The 22,712-nt window shown below is 38.7% G+C and overlaps 1 protein-coding gene across 2 annotated transcripts in view; it reads left to right on the top strand.

Annotated features, from left to right (window-relative positions):
* pspc1 (paraspeckle component 1) overlaps window positions 1–17,863 on the top strand; it is a 28,850-nt gene extending 10,987 nt beyond the window's left edge. Inside the window, exons 8-10 of one of the 2 annotated variants that reach the window (XM_075477829.1) lie at window positions 1,935–1,992; window positions 7,895–8,031; window positions 8,532–10,730. In XM_075477829.1, coding sequence (XP_075333944.1) covers window positions 1,935–1,992; window positions 7,895–8,031; window positions 8,532–8,705 — 369 coding nt within the window. In that variant the 3' untranslated portion in view covers window positions 8,706–10,730. Of the gene's footprint in view, window positions 1–1,934; window positions 1,993–7,894; window positions 8,032–8,531; window positions 10,731–17,128 lie in introns of those variants that run through there. The other variant, XM_075477830.1, reaches the window with a different exon arrangement.
* Window positions 17,864–22,712: the final 4,849 nt, after the last annotated feature.

The raw sequence follows: 22,712 nt of genomic DNA, 5'->3' as shown, positions 1-22,712 counted from the left end.
CATGAACTGCAACTTAATTTATGGTGATAATGTTTTAAAAATAATGTGATCATCGAATCTCCTTATGCCTGAGAGTGAGAGGACTGTGGTAGTGAAGCTATAACTCTTCATGTTTGAGTGTGAATGTTAACACGAGAGCTTGTGCTGGAGGATGATGCAGCTTCTCTGTATTTGTGTGTGTGGACATGGCACCAAGTTACCTGCCAGGACAGGTACAGCATCTATGAGCAGATGTTTAAGCAGATTAAACATGTAGAATCTGTGATATGCACTCACTTTATCCTTCTACTACTATTTATCTCTCTTTATCTTTTTGTCTTGCTGTGTTTTGATAGTAAAGCCAGAGCCATGATGCAGTGACTTTTTTATTTTACTTATGTTAACCCCAGTTCATTCTTAGCATTTCAGGCATCTGTTTGGCCAGTGATTTACGTTTATGCGAGCATAAAGCACTCTTTAAATTCAAAACAAAGATGTTCTTAGTCCTGCTCTCCTTGGTATGGATGGAGACAAACAACCGGATTATTCTGGGTTCATACTCCAAGGTTAGAGCCACAGCTCCAGCGCTCATGTGGGGAATCTGTCTACACCACCGATTATAATCCTGTCCGTGAAGTTGAAGAAACCTTACGGGCTCTTATACACCAAACTGAAGAATCAGAGGCCTTGGCAGACCCACTATTTTCTGCTCGATGTCCGGACCAAAAACTTGAGCTTCTGAACGCCACGTCCAGCTGACTGCCGGGACATACATCACTCAATGAGATCAACTGGAAGGCCGTGTAGATTTAAGGGAAAAAAAGTGCTGGACTTCCTTAAATCGAGGCTATTGATTGGTCTTTGGGTTCTTCTGCGTGGGTCCATGTTTTTGTGAAAAGTTGCTTGTTTTAATGAGATGAAGATGGACACAAATGAGAAGAGAATGTGAATGAAAAACTACCTTCTACTCCGCTTCTCGTGCTCTCATTTCATAACAGCCAATCAGAGGGATCTCCTGTGATGGACCTGAGGTTGAAGTTGGAAACCTAACAAAAAATGGTGTATGGCAGACTTTTTTGCCCCCTCTGCCTCTCTTTACTCTGACATAACAAGGAAGCATAGCAGAGATAAAGGTAAAAGGGTTGAGCCCACACAGATCCGCATTAAAGACACAGGCTGAAACTGCACTGACTGTAGTCATGCAGCACGAAGTGGAGTTAATGGTGTATGAAGTGAAAAGGTGCCCCGGAAACTAGCTGGATTCAAGTTTTATACCATTACAAAATTGGTCAATAAAAGTGATCAAATAGGTGAGAATGTGAGCCAACCAGCCTTATGACCTCAGAGAGAACTAGGAGTCTGCTTTAAAGTTATCAGTCTGTTTCCTGGGGAGGACTCCAGTTTATTTCTCTCTCTGAAGTGAACCAAACCCCTGATCAGTCACTGTGGTTATTTGCTGCCCTTTTGACTCCCAACAGTCACTCAGAAGAAGCTTTTTACCTTTGCACAACACTGAGAAACGGCTGCTTGGTCAGAGATGTTCACAGGTATCTCAACGTTCCTGACGGCCGATCGTCAGGTTTGGTGTATAAGAGTCCTAAGACTTGACATGCCGAGTTATGACTCAGCTTGGTGTGTAAGATTTGGACATATTTTGACAGTAAAGACTTTCATTACGTCCGATTTGCTGTATGCAAATTAGTTTTAGCATTGTCTACCCGTGAATTGAGACCATCGGCATGATTTAAAAAGGTTCTGCCAGATTACAAGATGTGAGGAAGTGTTCAAGCTAAATCTGAAGTCTACCTTTCCTAACCCAGATGAGTAAAACTCTATGATGTGTAAGGTAATATTGCCCTCATGCTTCAAAGGAATGAGTGATTAACTGTAGCCTGTCCGCTGAAGGATTGTTTTTTAGCAGTTTTGTTCTGAAGGATCTTCTCCACTTCTTTCAGAGAGAACAGGAAATGAGAGTGGGTGAACTGGGCCCTCGTGGAGCCGTTAATATAGGAGGTATGGGCATGATTTGTGTAGGTGAAATATGTTCATGTATCACTTTTGTCTTGCATCCCCAGTGCCTCATGTTGAACATGTAGTTCTTGTTTTTTAACATATTTTTTTCTTCTTTCACTTGGGATGCAATGCAAAAGACAAGTAAACCATATACCAACATGCAGTTTACAGTATACTAACCAAATATTTATTGTATTGATTGAGGTTTGCCTGTTGGGGTGGGGATTTATAGATGGAGAACCGCTCAGCCCCTGAGCTCTCATCCTCAGCTGTATGCAGATTCAACGGTTCAGTCAATACTAAAGATGGTCAGCAGGTATTCACCATCTAAGTTACATGGTAGGAAATTATTAGAGCAGAAATATTGTGAACAATGTAGTCTGCTAAGTGCAGGATGAGAGGCCGGGGACTGCGTTATAAACCGAACAAATTCTGACTATGACCCAGGATTGCACATCACCTTTACAACGAAATGTCTCATCTGTGTTGACTTCCTGGCAAACATCGGTAGAGTTCTGTTAGTCTCAACAGTGTTTGTAACGTGATATTTGTCTTATGTAATTTTTTCAACCACTTTGTTTAACGTTTTGTGCTTTTTCTGTGCCTCAAACCTCCAGTTATCAGTTTAGGTTAATGAAGTCATAAATGTCAGAGTCAAACGTGTGATGCGGCGAGCTTGAAAGAAAATTTATAACCACTAAATCTGGGCGAATAATCCCATTTGCTGGAGCAGTGACTGGTTAATACTGGAAAAAGGTGAAGCCACTTGTTTTGCACTCTGTTTGGTTTATGGTTGTTCTGACCCTTGCAAACAGCTGTGCACGTCAGAACTGACATCTCAATAGGTGGCGCTTTGGTGCCATCTCGGCCAGTCGTGCATGTCCTGATCTTTTGTGACCGGGTACGTGCTGCGTAACACGTTTCGAAGAACAGGCAGAGATGTTGTCTCTACAAGCATCTGGGACCGCTTTAGTGTTACAAAAGATCAAAAAACGCTTAAAAGTGAAACGGTGCCGTTGCATCTGTTGATGCAGACGTTGTACTTTCTGCACAACGTCTTCTAAAACTATTCCTGCTGTGTTGCTGTGACATTTTCTCAGTGGTGACGCCAACTGTTAAGGAAGGACGGCGAGTCCCGTGCGCCTGAAAAACGAGTAAAATTGATTATGGCGCTGAATCAAAGTCCAAATTTGCTCCCACAATAAAAAATAAAAACAATTTGGTGATAACTGCAACATTAGGCCGTTTCAGTACTTGATTGAGCCCACCTATGGTTTCACAAGTATAGCATCAGGTCTTGGCCTGGAAAACTGGTGCTAGAGTAGCACAAAGAGCCTCTTCTGCTGGGAGTGAGATCATTTTTAAAAGCAAATGTGATGGTTTGTATTTTTAGAAATGGGTGCATTGGACAAACAAAGGAATAAATCCAAGACAACAGAATGAAGTTCCGGGCACATTTCAGATTTAACTATTTAGTCGTGTTTATCATTATTTCAGTACTCAACCTTCATCAGGCTAAAAGTTCTTACAATTCAGAGGCCATCGTGAATAAGAAGCAGCTGTCCTGCCAATCGTAGTCCTCCAAATATCACAGAATGACATAAATACTACACATATATCATTTTTACAATATTGCAAGAACTCTAATTACTTTAAATAATATCTATTAAAGATCCCACGTATCTCATTAGGGATACATATGTTGTAAGTGGGAGCAATAGCTCAAAGAAAGTCCACACTGGTAAATAATGACTAAACCTGACATTTTTACATATCCACAAAATAAAAAAATTCTTTAAAGCAACTCTAGAAAAGTTTGTGAACCTTAAAACTCTGTGCGTTTGACTTATTTGGACTTTTTAATGAACATTGCAGAGATACCACAGTTCACAAATTTGGTATCAAATTGTTTTTCTTTAGAAAAGTTTTGTGGGCTTCTGATGGCGTAAACGTGGCCTCTTCAACATGACAACAAACTTGTGTGTAGGGCTGTATGTGCGCAGGGTTCACACGGAGATTTGTTTTATAACAGCGGTGTTATACCCCACAACTGTAGGCGGAGCCAAAGAGCAAAAAAGTAGCTAAATTATCTAGTGGGACATTAAGGAATGAGCATAAACCTTGTTGTTTGTGTTGCTTTGAACAAAAAGGAAGTTTAGCATCTAGACCACCTAAACCAATGGAGAACAATCAAAAACTGAGCTGTAATGCAAGTGTGGATTTTAAACTCCAATAACTCTGATTTTGAGTCGGATCACTATTCACTGAGTTTTATATTGAGCTAAATTTCTACATGTTATTGCTTTATACTTGTCCATCACCACTGGTTGCCTAGCTACTTCAGTCTGATGACTCCAGGAAGTGATTTTTGCTTTACTCGGCCACCATAAGTTGCTTCATCAAGGTCAAGGATGCTTCTTTGGCGGGATGGGTCCTTCCAAGTCATGTCCCTCTTGGCGGGGAACGTGTCATTTCTTATATATGACACAGGTTTAACAAGAAGTCAGAATTATTATTTTTTTTTTTTTTTTTTTTTTTTTTTTTTCCATCATCAGTTAAACCCGAAACACCTGAAAAATGGATATTGCCATTGCAACACTGCAATGTTATGAACGTTATGGTCACAACAAATACAGCATTTAAAGACAAACTTAGTAACATTTAATTTCGTACTGCGTTGATCCATCTTTTGTCTTTGGCATCATGTCCGTGTGCAAAGGATTTTGGGTGTTTTGACTATACTGAGGATACATAGAAGCATCCATATAACCTTATTAGACTTCTGAATATATTCTACGCTATTGTTTTTAGCTCCGTAGTCCTTAGAAGTCTGAACCTCAAACAGAAAAGAGTGAAAAGTGTTCTACCCAGAACCGAACTGGACTTGTCTATCAATTGAAAGCCAGTTATGATGATATTTCCACTTCTGAGTTCAGTTTAAAAGTTTGCCATCACAAAGATGGATGAGAAAAAAATCAGCAGTTTTGTTGCATCTTGGTTATTATTATTTTTTTAAATCAAATGAAGGATTACTATCCTGTTGCTATCTGCACATATGACACCACCTTGTGACCACAGATGCCTTCTACACAGTAGGAGCTCAATAACTCAACAAAACAAACCTGGGTTGAATTCATAATCCATTCCTGGATTGGGATTAAAAGAAAAAAACTTGTGTTGAGCAAATGCTTGTAGATCTGTGTATAACTTTAAGTGACAAACAGAATTAACTAAGTAACCTTCTTGCCGTTGTTCATAAAATGTTTGTGGTGATCCAGGAGTCTGGGATGATACAGCAGACCCACCTAACCATATAAAACCAGTGGGTTTGGGTTTGAATGGACCTGTGAAGATGTCTTCTTATCAGTATTGTGTCTCATTTAAAACTCTTTGTTCTAAACTTTGGAAATTTGTGTTTACATCACCACTGCATAATGATTGTAAAGTTGTACTTCTGGTTATAGTATATCTACCTAAAATATTTCGTTTTTAAAAAATATTTTTTTATTAATAAGTCGTTGGTAGTCTACAGGTGTAGATGATGTAGATTGCCCTCATTGATACAGTCATGTGGAATAACACTGAATGTTGCACGTTATCTTGTGCTCAGTCCTGAGGGCATTTCCTGAAACTATAGTATGGAGGACCGAAGCTGCCATAATCCGAAATAAATACAAAAATATATAAATGGCTCAGTAAGTTTATATGATGATAAACGTGACTAAAATTGAATTGAAAAATGATTTATGCTCAAAATAATTGAATAGAATGTGATATTAAAAAAAGCTGCTTTCATTTTAAACTGTATCCATTTCAGCTTGTGTTGATATTGCAATTTTTTTTTAACTTTGCATCTCAGTTTTCCGCTATATTTATTTTTTTGATCGGAATATTCTTTTGTTATTAATTTCTTAGTCCCATATTTTTCTCTACATTGTATTAATCTATTCATTCCCAACATATGTTTTTTTTCTTTATTTTGATTTCAGCATACATTTAATTAATTTTTTATACTCTCCTTTTTTACACTCCTGTATGCATTTCTGCTTCATTATGTAAATGAGGGAGCGGTCCTTTGGATTGTGTCATGGGTTCAGCTTTTCACCCATTGTTTGATTATTAGACTGCTCAGATAGTTTGAAAGTGGCAAAATTTTTACTTCTGGTACTGAAGCTACTATACAGATGGTTGATTAATTCAACAAGAAGTTTGTTTTCTTACGGTCACTAACTGCTCTACCTAAAATATGGCAGTTGTTTTAAAAGGTTGAACAAAAATATAGGCTGCAGACTAACTGCATTTAGGCCGTTATTCTGTGTGAAACTCTGACCCCCGAATTTGCATAATGAAGCAGAAATTCATTCAGGAATCTTACATCGGAGACAGGAAAATATAAATAAAAAATCGAAATAAATGGGCTTGGGTTACTGAAAATATAAATACATTAAAATTAAATACACAATAAAGAATGTATGGTGAAATCAAGATAAAATAAGGAATCTTGGGGGAATAAATAGATTATTATGATGTATAGGAAAATGATACAGAAATAAATACAGGAAGTTGAATAAAACTGAAAACTGAGTGGTAACGTAAATTAATAGCGGTTTTATTCCCTTTCTGTACGATTAGTTTTGCATAAGTTAATATATCACTTAATTTTAGCAGCATTTCTCATCATATGAACTTCATTATATAGCCATTTTTGTATTTATTTCAGGTTATAGTGGTTTCAGTCCTCGGTATTTCCTGAAACTAGAGCATGTGTTTCTTTTTGTTACACCCAGTAACGTGATAAAGTGTTCTAACGATTTAAATCAATTTTACTTTCTCTCCATTAAAATCCAATTTTATAGTTAAAGACGTGAAGCTCGAGTTGATTTGTGCACTGACTTGACCTTGGTTGACCCTCCCACTCATGGTTTCATACAACTTTCTAACTTCTACTCTACATTCCCTGCAGTTAAGGTGATGTGCAATCCAGTCTTTGGGTATAAAAGGGATGTGGCCATTGTCACATGGCCTCAAATATTAGTTTCTATTATTAATCTGTTATTCTGCTCTTGGTTATACATCTATTCATTCTTTCTGTTAAAGCTTTCTATTCTACTTCTTCTGTATCATTCTGTAACACTTGTGAACAGTTTGAAGTAACGTTGGTTTTTGGTTGTCAGAGTCACAAAGTTTGGTCACAAAATGGAATTTAACCACAAACTGGGGAGTCGGGCGTTTCGTGTAGCTGTGTTTAAAAGAATAAACGTGATAAATGCATAATCTCGTCACCTCATAAGCTGTACACGACATTTTCAGGGATGCATGGATTATTTTATTTTTTTATATACAAAATCAAATGCACAAACTTAAGTTCTCTTTTATCTGATATCTACATTATTTACCAAAAAGAAACAACAGAAATGCATCTTAAAATGTCCAAATCTAACAGGAAAACATTGGTTAGACCATCATTCTGTTTGTTCTACTTTTAGTTGTACTCGACAGTTTATTAGAATATGTCAGTAAAGTTGTTTTCCACTGCAGTTTACCCTCAAAATATTGAAATTTTGAACTTATTAACATTATAAACATTCATTTTTTGATCTTTGGTGACTCGTAACTTTACCCTTTATGGTCACCATAAGATCAACCTTCCAGGTTAAAGTGAAATGTCTCAACAACCGTAGAAATTTCTGGAAGATATAATTGTAATTGCGGATTATTCAAGTCGTAGAGTTCCAATCCTGTTGCATCCCTGATCATTGTAGCTTTCGACTAAAAGCCAACGTTGACTTTTAAGCCAGTTAGAATAGCTCTACCGTGTAACTATCGTTGAGTCCGCGATGATTGCATTAATTACACTGAGCTGCTGTGTGATCAAACGATGCTCCGTTGTTTTGCGATGTAGATGGCTATAACCAGGCCTCTGCGGGGCCCAGTGGTAACCAGGGTCAAATGATGGGCATGAGTGGAAGGGGAGGAGCCATTGGCCCAGAGGGAACAGCAAATATTGGGACACCATTGATGTCAGAGAATGGAGCCATGGTAATGTATTTGGAGTCTGTCCATGAGTACAGTCGAGTACCATAAACCTCAAACGCTTTTCTCATACCACTTACTGGCAGAACTTTGCCTCAAATGGTACACTGCCTGAAACTCTGTTAAACATTTGTCTTTTCAAGAGTCTCTATGCAAATCTGTTTATACATAAACGAGAAAAAAAGCCTTAAAACTCATAAGGTTAAGAGGTTTATAGCCATTTTGAAGGAATGTCAAGTTTTAAAGTACTTGATGTTAAAAGGAGTTAACTAACGGTCATATTCCTTTCTCTGTCTTTCTCTGCGTGGTTCACCCCTCCCTTTTACTGTTGGATGGTGACTCCTGGATCAAACTAAACCCTTTCTTGAACATCCTGTGATCCATCTTCCATCGCTTTCCCCGGATAAACTTTATTCACGGATGACTCTTAAACATTTATCACATGCCTGCAAACCAATTATGAATTCAATCTCATTCTCATCTTTTCTGCAACACCGATTCCCCAGCGAAATGATAGATACCCACAGGGTGGATCAGTTGGGGGTCGACCAGAGGTTGAGTCCCCAAAGCAGCATCAGCAATCATTGGGACCCCAGGTTGGACCAGCTCAAGGATTTGGCAGGGGCAGTCCAGTCGCGGGGGTCTTTGATGGGCCAAATAGCAAGCGCCGCAGATACTAACTTCTCACGGTTCTCATGGATCTTTGTTACCGTCCCGGTGCGGTGCTTTACTTGCTGACTTTATCCCTGTGACTTGGAATAAGGTGGATGAAAAAATATGATGTTTTGGTCTTTTTGGAGCAGTTATTTTGTGACTGATTAGAATGACAGGACAATGATTTGTATCTAATATCTGCAATGTTTATACAGTTGTGTTTTTTTGCAGAGTCTCTCTCCTCTCTGTGGTCTAAATAAAACAGTGCTTTTTTTGTGTGCTGAATATGAAGTGTGCAATGTTTTATAGTATTTCCAGGGAAGCTTTTTTGGGTAGCAGACCCCATGGTCGCTATGGTTGCTGCTGGTTTGGATACGCTGCTCTAAGGTGGTGGTTGATTTAAAGTCTGAGTAAAGCAGAAATAATAATAGTTTGTCACATCATAGAAAGATGTGTTAACCACTCAGCCAAGCATGAACGACTAAACAGTCATCAATGTAATAAAATTTTATTTTAAACTCACAAAAAGAGCATTGATTTTTGCTCTTGGATGTTGGGGTACCCTGACGGATCTCAGATCAGCTCAGATGAACCAAACTCAAAGGGGCAAGAGATTTAGTGTTGCAGTTGTGGCAGTTTATCAGTGGATTATTTAATCCCATCTGTCTCAAATGAAAATTTGTAAAATTATGAAGTGAAAAATGAGGCGGATGTTGGTGGTGATCCTGAACTATCACTGCAGCTCTGCTCTAAATTGATCCACCACGTGTATTTACTCCTGAATCTTTGGACCTCTGAGCAGGTGAACAGCCCTGGAACCTCTATAGTGCAGCGTTGGCTCTTTAATTAATCCACAGTGTGTAACAAAAGTACGAGTCCATAACAGCTTCTCTACAAGATGGTTAACTTGATCATTTACTCCACTCAGCATAAATTCTCTTAGCTGGTGTGTTACCAGATCTGCTGCATTTTGTTTTTTTTATTCCCATGATGGTTCTTCTTGTACTAATTTTAGCTTTGTGCTTTAAGCAGACAGTCCCATGTTCTGCAGATTCTGGAACCAGGGAAGGCTAATTTCCACAGAACAGTTTTGCTAGTTGTTGGTCTCTTGGTTGGGTTTTGCCTGTCTGAAATAATTAATTCCATTAAAAAAAAAAACAGAAAAACTGTAACTCTACATGTCAGTAAAACATGTAGACCTTTTAACATGTTAACACATACATTTTTAAATGCAAATCTCTGAATTTGTTTTGCTCAGACTTTAAAAATTAAACTTTGATCAGACATTAATTACCTTTCAGCACGAAGACTGTGGTTCTCTGTACTGTTACTATTCGAATTCCACAGTAAATCCTGAGTAAGTTGAAATTAGTAAAGAAAGAAAAAAGCCACCAATGGAAACACGATGCTTCTGCAGACTGAACTGTAATGATGGTACCCGCTCAGCAGGAGCATCACCATGCTAATACGCTAGCCTTAGCCTACGTGAACGCTCTGTTTGGACCATTGTCCTCACCAGTCGGAGAAGCTTCTGTATGCAAACAGTAACGCTTACATTTCAGGATTTAAAACCTTTGACATGTTTTTATGAAATAAGCAACAAAGACTCACACTTTATATTCTGTGTCTGTATTTGTATTTGAGTTTCCTCGAGACGTTTAAATTCTTTCCTGCGGATTTCCTTATGCTTGTGCACAGTTCTGCGTGGCTTTGTTTTTCTTCTTCTTTTCTTCATAAGCCGGTTGAGATGCCGCTGCACCTGCCTGGCATTGATGCCATCTTTGCTTCCTGCAGCTCCATAGCTACATGATACTGAAGTATTGGCTCATAGTGTTGCAAATTATTTTTAAAAAAGAGAAGAATTCCTATAAATGTGATCTCCCGTCCTTTTTTCTTTGACCCTTACTGTATTTAACTGTGATTTCTCCCTTTACACATTCTCTAAATCTTTGCTAATTGGATGTCAGAAGTAATGGATAAAAAGTGAATGTTTCTGGTTCTTCAATGCATCTTGTAATTAATGGTTAAGACAAATAAAATATTTGTAGGAACTTGTTGTGTTTCTGATTTGGAATAACTGCTGTGTCTCTATATATCTCAGAGCAGATAAGCCAAACTTTACATAATTTAATAATGCATGGGGGTTGGATCCATGCACAAGACGGTTAATAGCAACAGTGGCTCAAGTGGCTCGTTGGTACACTGATTTTATAAATAACTTTACTTAGAACTGCGTAGCCACAGGACAGTACTTTTTAATTAAATCGATGCCTATTACTAAATTTAATGTGTCAAATCATTTCTTACATTAGTCGGTGTGTCTCTGCAGCTTAAGCTGCCACTTGATGATTTAAGATTATACGTTCAATAATCAATACAAGGGCAACACGAAGCAGTTGATGTAAGTAAAAACAAAGAAATGAATCCACTATATTTCTGTTTGTTCACACATTGTGTTTGTCCAACCAACTTCTGACTTTTTAAACATGTAAAAACTGTTAAATCATCATCTATGTGTACGCTCAGCTGGACTCGAATGGACCCAGGCGTGCTGTACCGTCTTTTGTTAAACTGCATTGTGTAATTTATATTAATCCAGCTGAATTCCCATTAAAGCTGCTCTCGGTCACATATTTATGTTTCTTTTTGCTGAATCGGCTCATTAAGACTGTTGACTCATGTTCACTTGAAGCATTTCCAGGCTGTCGCTCTGCTCTAATAAAACCCAGATTTTTGTAACCACAGCCTCATCTGATGAAATCACAGTTTAAGTAACTTAAAGACAGCCAGTATTTAGAAGTGCTATAATCTCTTAATATCTCCCACATGATGTGATATGAAACTAAACCAAATATCATGCTGAATACTGTGTTGTTGGGCTTTTAGGTCATGTTTTTTTTTTTATTGATAAACCTTTGATAACAGGGCACCATAGTGTTTCTGTTGCTTTTGTGTAAGTGTACAGATGTATTTGCAGGTAGTGTGTGTATGTATGTGTGTGTGTAATATGATTGAATTTAAAATGAACCATCTTTGCTTCACTGGACGCATCGTACATCCTAAGCAGGTGTCAGCGGTGTTCTAAAGAATAGTTTGCAACAGGTAAATATGCTTTTCCTGTCTTGTATCTGTGGCGTAAGAACAAACACACACACACGGTACTTTTAGATGTTTCACACTGTTCTGCATTTCTATTTGAAAATGGATCACTTGTAGGTCTGGAAATGTTTTGATACTCGACTATTTTAGCTGCTTTAAGAAAACATCAAAATAACACTTAGATAATGATTAAGTGCAGACTCTTAAATTTAAAGGTGGGCTGTCAGAGCTACATCTCTTTGAGATGTAGAACAATAGAAATGTAGAAGAGGCTCAAATGTTTTTACCTTAAAAAACTCTTTGAAGTATTCATGAAGCATCTATACTGTTAATCAGTGTCCGACCTGCTTTGCTATATTTAGCTGAATCTGTGGAGATAAATACCACATCAAAACACTTGAATTAATCTGCTTCTGTCACCTGAGTGACCCTGATGAGCCAGAGGTGTTGGAAGCCAACCGGGGGGGTACTTGGAATGGGACGGGGGCTGTTAGAGCAATAACGAAGCTGTTTAAGAGCTGTAACACTTTTTTTATTTACATTATTAACTATTTACATTAACAACCAGTAGGTGTCGCAATTCAATGTTATCAATGCTGTCTTTTAATGTCTGAGCCTGGCAAAGCATTATTACTTCGATTTAAAATAAATAAATACTTTTTTTTGGGGGTGGTGGGGGGGGGGACGTTGGCAAGGCGGCAGTGCGAGTTTGCTAAGGCGGCCGCCTTAACTAAAATGCGCTGCGGGAAACACTGGACTTAAGATCTTTTTAATGGGAGAATGTACAGTATATCTCACAACTATGTACAAATACGTGGGTTAGGCCCATTTATTGAAGCCCCACCAGCGTTGCAGCTGGCAGCCTCATGAGGTATCGAGGTAACAGATTGTCGGAGATAATCTACCCCACCAAGAGCAGCCGTAGCTCTGCAAGTTGTTTTATAATTTATTGCTAGTTGCTTTATGCTTGTCATGCTTAAACATGAGATTATTATGGGTAAAAAGTTTAAAATCTCTCTGAATGTGTGCGTAATAGTGCTTCAGACCATAAACTGTACTGATGGATGTGTTAGAATGCAGCTGCTGTTAACTACATGTGTTTATCGCGTTCATGTGGTGCGTCGGCAGTGCACGTACTCAGACGTTAAAGCAATACTATGTAACATTTCTACCTTAAAATAACAGCTTGAAAAAAATTGTGTGGCTAGAATGAGTTTTAATATTACGATTGGCCTGTCTCCTATGCCCTTCGGGGGTCTGAGTTGGAAAAACTGCGCTATGTAACTTTGCTGGAGCGGCCCGGGAGCTGAGTGGAAGTACTTCGACTTGCTTTCTGGCACACCAACCGCAAAAACAAATAGACCCCTCTCACGCTCCCAGGTACATTTGATTACTCTTACCTTCTCGGTCGGCATAGCTTGCACCTTCTGACTCCTCGCCGGTTCGTCAACAAACGTGAAAAGTGAAAGTGAAAGGGTGTTGTATTTACGACAGTGTAACCGTACATTACCTCCAAGCCTGTAGGGGGAGCTCCATAGTGGGCTTTTTGAGAAGTTACATTGTATTGCTTTAACGTTACGTGTCCTCGAGCTGCAGCATGTAGCTGACCAGTCGAGGGTGTTTGGTGTTTCACTCAGTGGGTCTACATGACGAGATTCATTTTATTATAGCTATTGTTGGATTATGCTCCTTAATTGGGAAAAGGGTAATTATTTAAACTAAGCATAAGTCTATTAAGGATTTCTAAACAGAAGTGGATACTATTATTTTAGCTTAGAGATCAGCACCATAGCAGGTTCCATCTTTGGGTATTTAAGGGTTTTTAATCAGATGCTTTTTAAGAGATTAACAGGTTGATGAATTCTACCGGCTGTAACTGAAGTTGTTGAAGGAAATGTAGAGCCGAGGGTGGGGAGCATGTGACAAAGTTGGGTCTAAAATCAGGCCAGCATTCAGTAATAATCGCTCTGATGGTAGTTGGGGGGGTTAATCTAGCTTCAGACAATAAAAGCACATCACTTTCATTACCAAATGTAATGGGGCCAATGCAGCTCCTCTCTGTTTAAAAAAAGCTCTGATCATTTATAATAAGCTCCGTTTTTTTTCTTAATTTCACTGAGAAATGAAGAGTCACCTGTTGCTATGGTGATAAACACATTGCTGAACAGCTTTTACCGAACACATGGATCTGGTTTTAATTCATCTTCTGTGGTTTATCTTATTTTTTAAACATGGTTAAAGGGGCACTAGGTAGCATTTTCACCTAAAATTATAGCCTTCAGGAGTTTACCAAAGGTTAAACAAGTCAATGGTAAGCGAATGAAGCCTGTCTCGCTCCCAACAGGGGTCTGTATGCTGAAAATCCCATATGTAACTTTGGCAGGAGCGACCCGCTTCTGAAGTCTTGTGATGCGCGAGAAGAGTCGTTTGTGTTTACGGCACTTAGCTAGGTACTGTATGCTAGCTGTAGTTGTAGCTATGTGTTCGCTTGCGTTGAAGAGCCAACACCAAGCGTTTCATATTCTGCCTTTCACAGACTGAATATGAAACGTTCGATGTTGGCACTTCCCATCTTTGTGAAATTTCTCCAAGCGTGATCTTGTTCATCTACCATAGTGATCTGCGTTTAAAATCGTAAAGAGACAGGTGATGACGGTGCTCTAATTCCTCCTGAGTTCGAGACGTAGCCTAGCTTCAGAAATACACGGACTGACCTGATTAGAATAAGAATAGCGTTTTGATCGGAACAAGAATTGTTATCTACAAATGAAAATTGATTAATTTGTTCGGATTATGATTGTAATCGGAACAGTGTAGAGCTAGTCTGCGTTTATTGCGGCGTGTATGTTGGTAGTGCCTGCACCCATCTGTCTAAGATGTAACTTTTGTAAGTGTCTGCTAATACAAAGGAATCCCTCCACGAATACACCATGAGGGAAGAATCCCATTCAAGATCAGCAACAGTATTATAGCATATTATCTTGAGTTCTCTTTTTAGAAAATCTCTGATTATAGTATCTTACGTGGGCAGTCTACACTTGTGAATCAGATGACCTAACTGCACTGACTAAATAACACAACGGCAGCATTCGCCACGATGTTTAGTTAGTGGATGTGTATAATACAAAGGTGGGCATTTTTACGACAGTGTAGAATTTCAGGTTGACCAGTAGAGGTCGCTATACTGCCGCTAAACTACCTTGTATCCCTTTAAAGAGACTTTTTGCTTCCGGGTTTGCAAATATATTTCAGAGCTCAAATAAAAATGGTGATTAATGGGAATTTGGGTGGGTTTACTGCGCACTCTGGGGCGGTTTGAGATGAAACCCTGAGGCTTATCACGGTGCCTGGTTAAATCGCACCGATGGAGGAGAAATCGTGCATGAAAGAAGACGTTTATAACTCGTATTTTTCAGAAAACGCACACGAACTGTGATTTTGATCAAACAAAAAAAGGATCATGTCTTCTTTGGCCTGTTAAAACTTGTCATGAGTTATCTTCTTAAACGTGTCTGAGGTAAAGGCCTCCCAAAGAGGACGAGATTTTCAATCATTTTGGCAAAATCGTAGCCATTACACCAAGGAAGACTTTAGCAGGTTTTGTGACTGTGTCATAAAAGTCAAAGCACACTGTTCCAGATCAAGCTGCAGGAGTTTAGGGACGAGTTGTATGCTAAAGCTTTTGGGTGGAAGGAGAAATAAGCACGAGGAATAGTAAGTGTGCCTTAATGTTGATACATTAAGCTGAAATATATTCGAGTTGTACCAAACAGAAAGAAACTGAATCATTTAATGATCCAGGAAAACATTTTCATCTTTTTCTTTGCACAAATATTCCACAACTCATTTCTAGGGCTGGGTATCGTGGCCAATTTCCTAAATCGATTCGATTTCGATTCATAAGGTCCTGAATCGATTAATCACGATTCGATTCAATTCAATCTGCTCTTAAATAATGAAAATGGCTCAACTGTTTTACAAAATACTAATGTATTTTATTTTATCTATTATTTTTACCATAAACAACAGGTTTTAAGTGCAAACTTGTGAATTGGACAGTTTACACTCTCAAAAGTAGCATTTAAAACTATAAAGTGAAAGTGTACTTGCCCTACAACATTCCATCACTGCAAATTGCATTAAGGCATTGTTTCTTAATGTGCAAAAATGATAATAATGGTAACATAACTAAAAGTAAACTTAAACAATCTAAAGTCAAGTCCCGTTATTGTAAATTTTTTCTCACTTGGTAATTGTGAGATTCTTGTGCAGGAAAAGGAGCTCATTGACCTGATCTGGGGTAAGGCAGCTCCTTTTTGCAGTGACAATATCACCCGCAGTTGAAAACACCCTCTGCGACTCAATAATGGTCCCTGGGACACAAAGGTATTGCTGCGCCAGGCGAGCCAACAGTGGATACGCAGTCAGATGTTTACGGTGCACCATAACGTAGTGTGGATCGAGCACACGAACGAGCTGCTTCAAGCCTTCGTTTTCCAAGTACGGGCGTAAACCTTTGCAGACAAAAGTTGCGATGGCCTCTGTTATCTTTATGGCCCGCGGAGAATCGGCTGGTAATGTTAGTGATTCCCTCAGTTTCTTTTGTTTTGCCCCGGACGGCTTGTTGGCGGAAGCTAATGTCAGTGTAGTGTGATGCCTTGTCAAGTGGTTTCTGAGGTTTGGAGTATTTCGACAATAACTGACCTCCGCTTGGCAGATCTTGCAAACCGCTTTGGTTTTATCCAGCTCTTTGTCCTTTGTTGTTTTAAATGCGAAATGGTTCCAGACCTCAGACTTAAGTTGGGGCGGCTTGCTGAGCGGAGTTTTACCTGCGTCAGCCATCTTGCAAGCTTGTGCGCTTGAATGACAAGCGGACGTAAACGCGCCACTGTTGCATCACGCGCGAGACTACTGGGGTTAACTTCATGAGAAAAATAAATAAATAAAATCGATCTCATGCCCTACAAATTGATTTTGCAAAATTTAAAATGAAATCGACCTGGGCCTCTTCAAATCTAGGCTAAAAACCTACTTATTTAGGATGGCTTTTAATACCCAGTAGCATGATGACACTTTTATCTTATTTTATCTTATTTGATTTTGTTGTATTTTATTGCTTTCACTGTTCTTTTATTGTTTTTATTTGTTTTTACTTATTCTTCTCTTTACTTATTACCTGCTGTAAAGCTCTTTGGTACACAACGTAAGGATCGTCTGTAAAGGGCTGTAGAAATAAAATACATTTACATTTACAACATACATAAAACCATGAGATTGTTGAATGCTGCCTTGAGTTGCTTGTCTCGTGTTGAGGAGCATCTGCTGTAAGCTGTCATCTTCTGTGTTTCAGGTCCTGTTTGTGCTCTGCCTTCAGTAATGCAGCCAAGGAGCAGGTAAGTCTTCCATCTAAAATCACACACCCACCGATCAGACATGTTTGTTCTTTCGTTTTTTACCTTCATTTTACTGTCATGAGTCTCAGGACATGCCATAAAAATCAGTCTTACACACTCTTAAAGATCCTCTGCAGGGAAAGCTTTAGATTTGAAAGAAATTAAGATGGAATAATGTGTCAGAACTTTGCAGCCGTGCATGTGCCGTCACTGTTTGATAATTAGAATCTATTGAGCATTATTTAGCATGGTTTTCACAACTTTCTGTGTTTATTGGTGAAGAAATTAAACGATTGAATTATGATTAAGAGGGATCTGGCATCAGGTTAGAGGTTTTGGAATGACTGCATCACAGGTAGGTTTTCAGCAGTTGTTGTTGACATGAAATAAAGATGATTTATAAAACCACCGTGCTGCTGTGGTCCTGATTTATTTTTTCCCTCCTCCAGTTATTCAACCCTAATTCCTATAGAGTTGTGACGCTGTTTAACATGTGAAAATGAAACAGAATGTTGTGTTTTGCAAATCTCATAAACGAATATTTTATTCACAAAAGAACATCGAAAACACATCAAATGTTTAAAGTGAGACATTTTTATTATTTCATGATAAATATCAGCTCATCTTGAGTTTGACATTAGGTCCATGTTTCCCACTGTGTGGCCTCCCCTCTTCTTTTAACAACATCTGTAAACATCTGGGACTGACCAGCTGCTGGACCTTTGGGAGAGGAAAGATGTCCCATTCCTGTCTGATGGAGGATTCTGGCTGCTCAGCAGTCCTGGATCTTTGTTGTATTTTAAATGTTTTCAAATGGTAAAACTTTTCTTCGCCATGCCCAAGGCTGTTCATTATCAACTAGAAGGAAGGTAATCATTGAAGTGATCCAGAAGATTGTCATTGTATTGGCCTTTTAATTGAAATATAACATAACATTCATGGTTCCTGACAGAGTTACACACTTAGGCATTTATTAAATAAATTTAAAATGATTTTTATCAGGAATACATTTATCTGTTTTAATGGAAGTAATTCTGACAATGAGAAAGAACAAATGTTTATCAGGTGATGAAAATCATCTCTTTCATATTGGTGCACACCTCAGGAGTGTACAGTAATTATAGTGAATAACAACCGCCTGCTTGTTGAGGTTTTCTGGTTCCTCTGGGGCCATCTGGAGGATCAAACATGTGGCATCCGCTGTTCCCACAGGGTGTGTCATTGAGCGCTAAAGTGAAAGTAAGACCGCTCAAAATATTTCACTTCGATGAAAGGACACACATGCAGAGGAAAAACTCCCTGTGTGTCATCAGAGCTCAGTCACAGGTAAGATTAAAGAAGCAGAGAAGAGGAGAACACTTTTTAAAAGGCTGCTGACAAAGGCACTTTACTTTGAAACTGTAGAGAAGAAACCACATCCCTGTTCTGTTGTGTTCACACAGGCCTGTTACATTTAAACACGCAGAGTCTAAATGAACGTGTCTTCATGTTTGCAATGCGTTAACTGAACATGTCCTTAAAAAGTTTGCATAACAACTGAGCTCCTCCCAACGTCAACAGTGGGTCACACCCACAGCCCAACGTTTCCATCTTTGATTGTATGCAGGTGATTGAGCAAAATATCAATCATTGTGTATATTTTGCTCAATCACCTGTACATAGATTTTAATCTGCAAATACTGTCCATATGCTTTAAAAACAGCCTGTAGATACCTCTATATACCACAATATTTATGCTGCACTCACTGCTTATTGCACTTCTGGTTAGATACTGCATTCCGTTGCTCTGTACCTGTACATGTGCAATGACAATAAAGTTGAACCCCCCCTAAACTAATCCCCTCATGAAGTTTAGTTTCAGTCCTGTAATAACAATATTACAATGTAACATTTTACAGGATTCTGCACGATATTAGTTCAGAGTTTATAGTCATAACTTTTATTTAAAATATTTCCACCTTTAAAGCAATACAATGTAACTTCTCAAAAAGCCCACTATGGAGCTCCCCCTACAGGCTTGGAGGTAATGTACGGTTACACTGTCGCAAATACAACACCCTTTCGCTTTCACGTTTCACGTTTGTTGACGAACCGGCGAGGAGTCAGAAGGTGCAAGCTATGTCGACCGAGAAGGTAAGAGTAATCAAATGTACCTGGGAGCGTGAGAGGGGTCTATTTGTTTTTGGCGTAGGTGTGCCAGAAAGCAAGTCGAAGTACTTCCGCTCAGCTCCCGGGCCGGTCCAGCAAAGTTACATAGCGCAGTTATTCCAACTCAGACCCCCGAAGGGCATAGGAGACAGGCCAACCGTAATATTGAAACTCATTCTAGCCGCACAAATTTTTTCAAGCTGTTATTTTCAGGTAGAAATGTTACACAAGGATTCGTCTTAAACACAACACAAATACACACCCTCTGGTGGATGAATGATGTAACTACACCACTTTGTATCGTTTATTGCCGAGTGTAATTTATGATAATTTATCTCACTTTCTCATTCAGTCAGTTATAAAGGGGAAAACCAGTCTGTTACTTTTCTACAAGACTAATTAATTACAAATGTTCAACTCATGGATGTAAAATGAAAATGAAGTGGCAGTCCTATCCATGCTACTCGCAAAAAAGTTATGTGTACTATATTCCAAGACTTGAGTAGTTACTAATGTTACCACAAAACAATCGGATAAAATAAAGATGCTAGCTGATGGTAACTGAAGCTTGTTAACGGGCTGTCCTCTAATTAGATGGAAAAAATAAGAATAAGCCAGTTGTTTCCTCTTAAAATGGCGTGATTCAGTCCGTCATTACAGTAAATATAAATTTCCATTAACTTGGATATTTCTTGTGTTTAGTCGATTACTTTTATTTTTGATAGTTACCGGAAGTGTAGTTTATATATAATTCCGTCAGCTATACTGTTGTTGTAGTTACCATTTATGGCCACTAGAGGGCAGAAAAACGCCCGCCAGAATATAAATACAACACTTCAGCTGTTTGTGATGTAGCCAGAGTAGCTAGCTGAACTGGCTCTTTAAAACTTAATTGGCAACATTATCTCACAGTTTTATGAAGGATTTAGACGGACTCTTGATAGCTCTACCAGTCTATTAAGTCACAAGTTTAAACACCATGGTACACTCTCATTTTCAGGAAAACTAAAGCCGTTTGATTTTTTTTTTTTTTTTTTTTTCCCCATTTAAATGTTGTCTTTACAACCCCGAAAATAATTAGAGCAAACAGGTAATCTGGTTCGGTCAAATGTCAGACTGATGTTACCTATTTTTATTCATATTTATTTTGTTTCTACACAGATTACTCCTTCAGGTTTGAGGGTGTAGTTGCTATTTATAACCACCAGGCGGCAGCATGCAGACAGACACCAAGCACAGAACTGATAAGTCTCTTATTTATAATAAATTAAGTTATTTTTGGAGACTTATTGCTCAGTTTTAACAGTTCTCATGTCTGTAACACCTGAAATCCAAACATTATTTCCTTCTTTGCTATTTATTAATAATAATAATAAGAGACTCTTGATATGACTTTAAGTAAAATTAAACATTTTATTCACGTAATACATGGATTATGAGGGAAGAGTGAGTTTTACTTAGGTTTCCTCATACAGTTTAAATGTTTAATAGTTGTAAGTATGTAGCACCTGCAAATCAGCCCCCAAAAAATCTACTAAATTACTTCATAACAGCAAATGCTACAGATAGATACAATTTACTTATAATTTTGAGTAAAATTATGTTCCTGCCTATGAAAAACAAGTAGACTTAACTTAATTTGTTTGAATAAATATAACTTAAAAGTAAATGTATTTTATTTATACAGCCCTTTACAGACAATCCTTACGATGTACCAAAGTGCTTTACAGCAGGTAATAAATAAAGAGAGGAATAAGTAAAAACAATAAAAGAACAGTGAAAGCAATAAAATGCAACAAAATCGATTAAGATAAAATAAGATAAGTGTCATCATACTACTGGGTATTAAAAGCCATCCTAAATAAGTAGGTTTATAGCCTAGATTTGTAGAGGCTAGAATGTTACTGAATATCTTCACAACTGTGGTGTTTTATGATAAGTAACATTTACTTGATACTGGAAAGTGAGTGTTATTTGATATTGCAGCATTCAATTTTACTTAAATCATTATACTTACAATATAGATTTTAAGTAAATCTTATGAGTTATTATCCGCTGCCTCGAGAAAGGCTTCCTTCACAATTTCGCCGTCTTTGAAAGGCTTCTTGTGTTTAGCAATGACGTGACTGACTCGACAGGAAGCAATAGTTGCGGCCTTGGTCTTCGGTTTGGTGAAGACTGACTGCCCTGCTGCGAGCTGTGCTTTCCAATCCCGCACTTTGGTGGCGCGTAAAGGCGTTTTTGCGCGGAAATCCCTCTAATCGCGCGTTAATAAAATGTTTAATTTTACTTAAGAAGTTCGAGTTCTTACTGAATCTTAAAAATACAAGGCAGAAATTATGACAGTTACTCTAATGGAGTTTACTTCACCAAAAAGTCACTTTTTTCAGTGCGTGCTTATGTTTCCATGTTAAATGATGCAGTTTGATGCTCATTGGTTTCATTCTGCTCACATTTTTTAGGCTGGAGTCTGGCATGAAACTGGTCTTCGGTTCACAAAAGCAGCACGTTCAAACAAGTTTTATTATTTTTCGAGTTAGTTCCGTTCACTAACTCCCTCTGAGGGGATGACATCACACCGTTTCCTGCAGGCTGTGTTGGAGCGCAGTCTCTCATCAGATCCGTTCATCTGTTTTTGACCAGACTGCTGAGGTCTGAACAGCAGGGCTGAGAGGGAGATTTCAGACGTCTTTCAGTGATTAATCTGGTCTCTCTGTCATGATTCTGGCCCGTCTGCCTGCTGTCTCCCTTCACCTGTCCCCTGCTACTCCACACTCAATCAGCATCATGCCGCTCACCTGTTCATTAGCAGTTTTATTCAGCTCTCTGGCAGGCAGACGGTGCCAGATTTTTGCAGCGTTCCTTCTCTGACTGATCTTGTTCTTGACCACGTTCTGCCCTACGGATTTCCCTGCCCTGCCTCGCCCACGTTGGATTTCTCTGTTCTGGACACAGACCTTGTTTTCGCCTCTCGACCTCCGTCTCCTGCCTACTCCCATGAAAGGATCGTTTGCCTCTGCCTGCCTGGTTCTGACCCTGTTTCTGCCTCCTGGATTCCGAGCTCTGTTCTGCCCCTCCATTGAATCTCAAGGAGAAACTAGACCTCACCTCACGAAAAGTGGTTCCTGTCCTTGCTGCTGGAGATTCCTGTCCAGAACTGTTTCATAATAAACTGATTAACACTTCGATTGTTGTCTGGCAGAAATTCTGGGTCCTCCGTCCCGATCATTACACTCTCAGAGTCAGACTCTTTAAATGTGTTTATGTGAAGAAGAAGTGAGCTGTGGACATTCAAGGAGGGAAACCGTTTTCCATTTCACCAGAAGGACAGAATTTAACAAGTTTTTGGAAAGTTTAGAAAAAGCTCCGAGTTCAAACTGTTCAGGGACGGTA

Source organism: Odontesthes bonariensis, chromosome 11 (assembly GCF_027942865.1).
Source record: "Odontesthes bonariensis isolate fOdoBon6 chromosome 11, fOdoBon6.hap1, whole genome shotgun sequence".
In the NCBI taxonomy this organism is placed as follows: domain Eukaryota; kingdom Metazoa; phylum Chordata; class Actinopteri; order Atheriniformes; family Atherinopsidae; genus Odontesthes; species Odontesthes bonariensis.
Note: the sequence above shows the minus strand (reverse complement) of the source record. Positions and strands in the feature narration are given on the sequence as shown.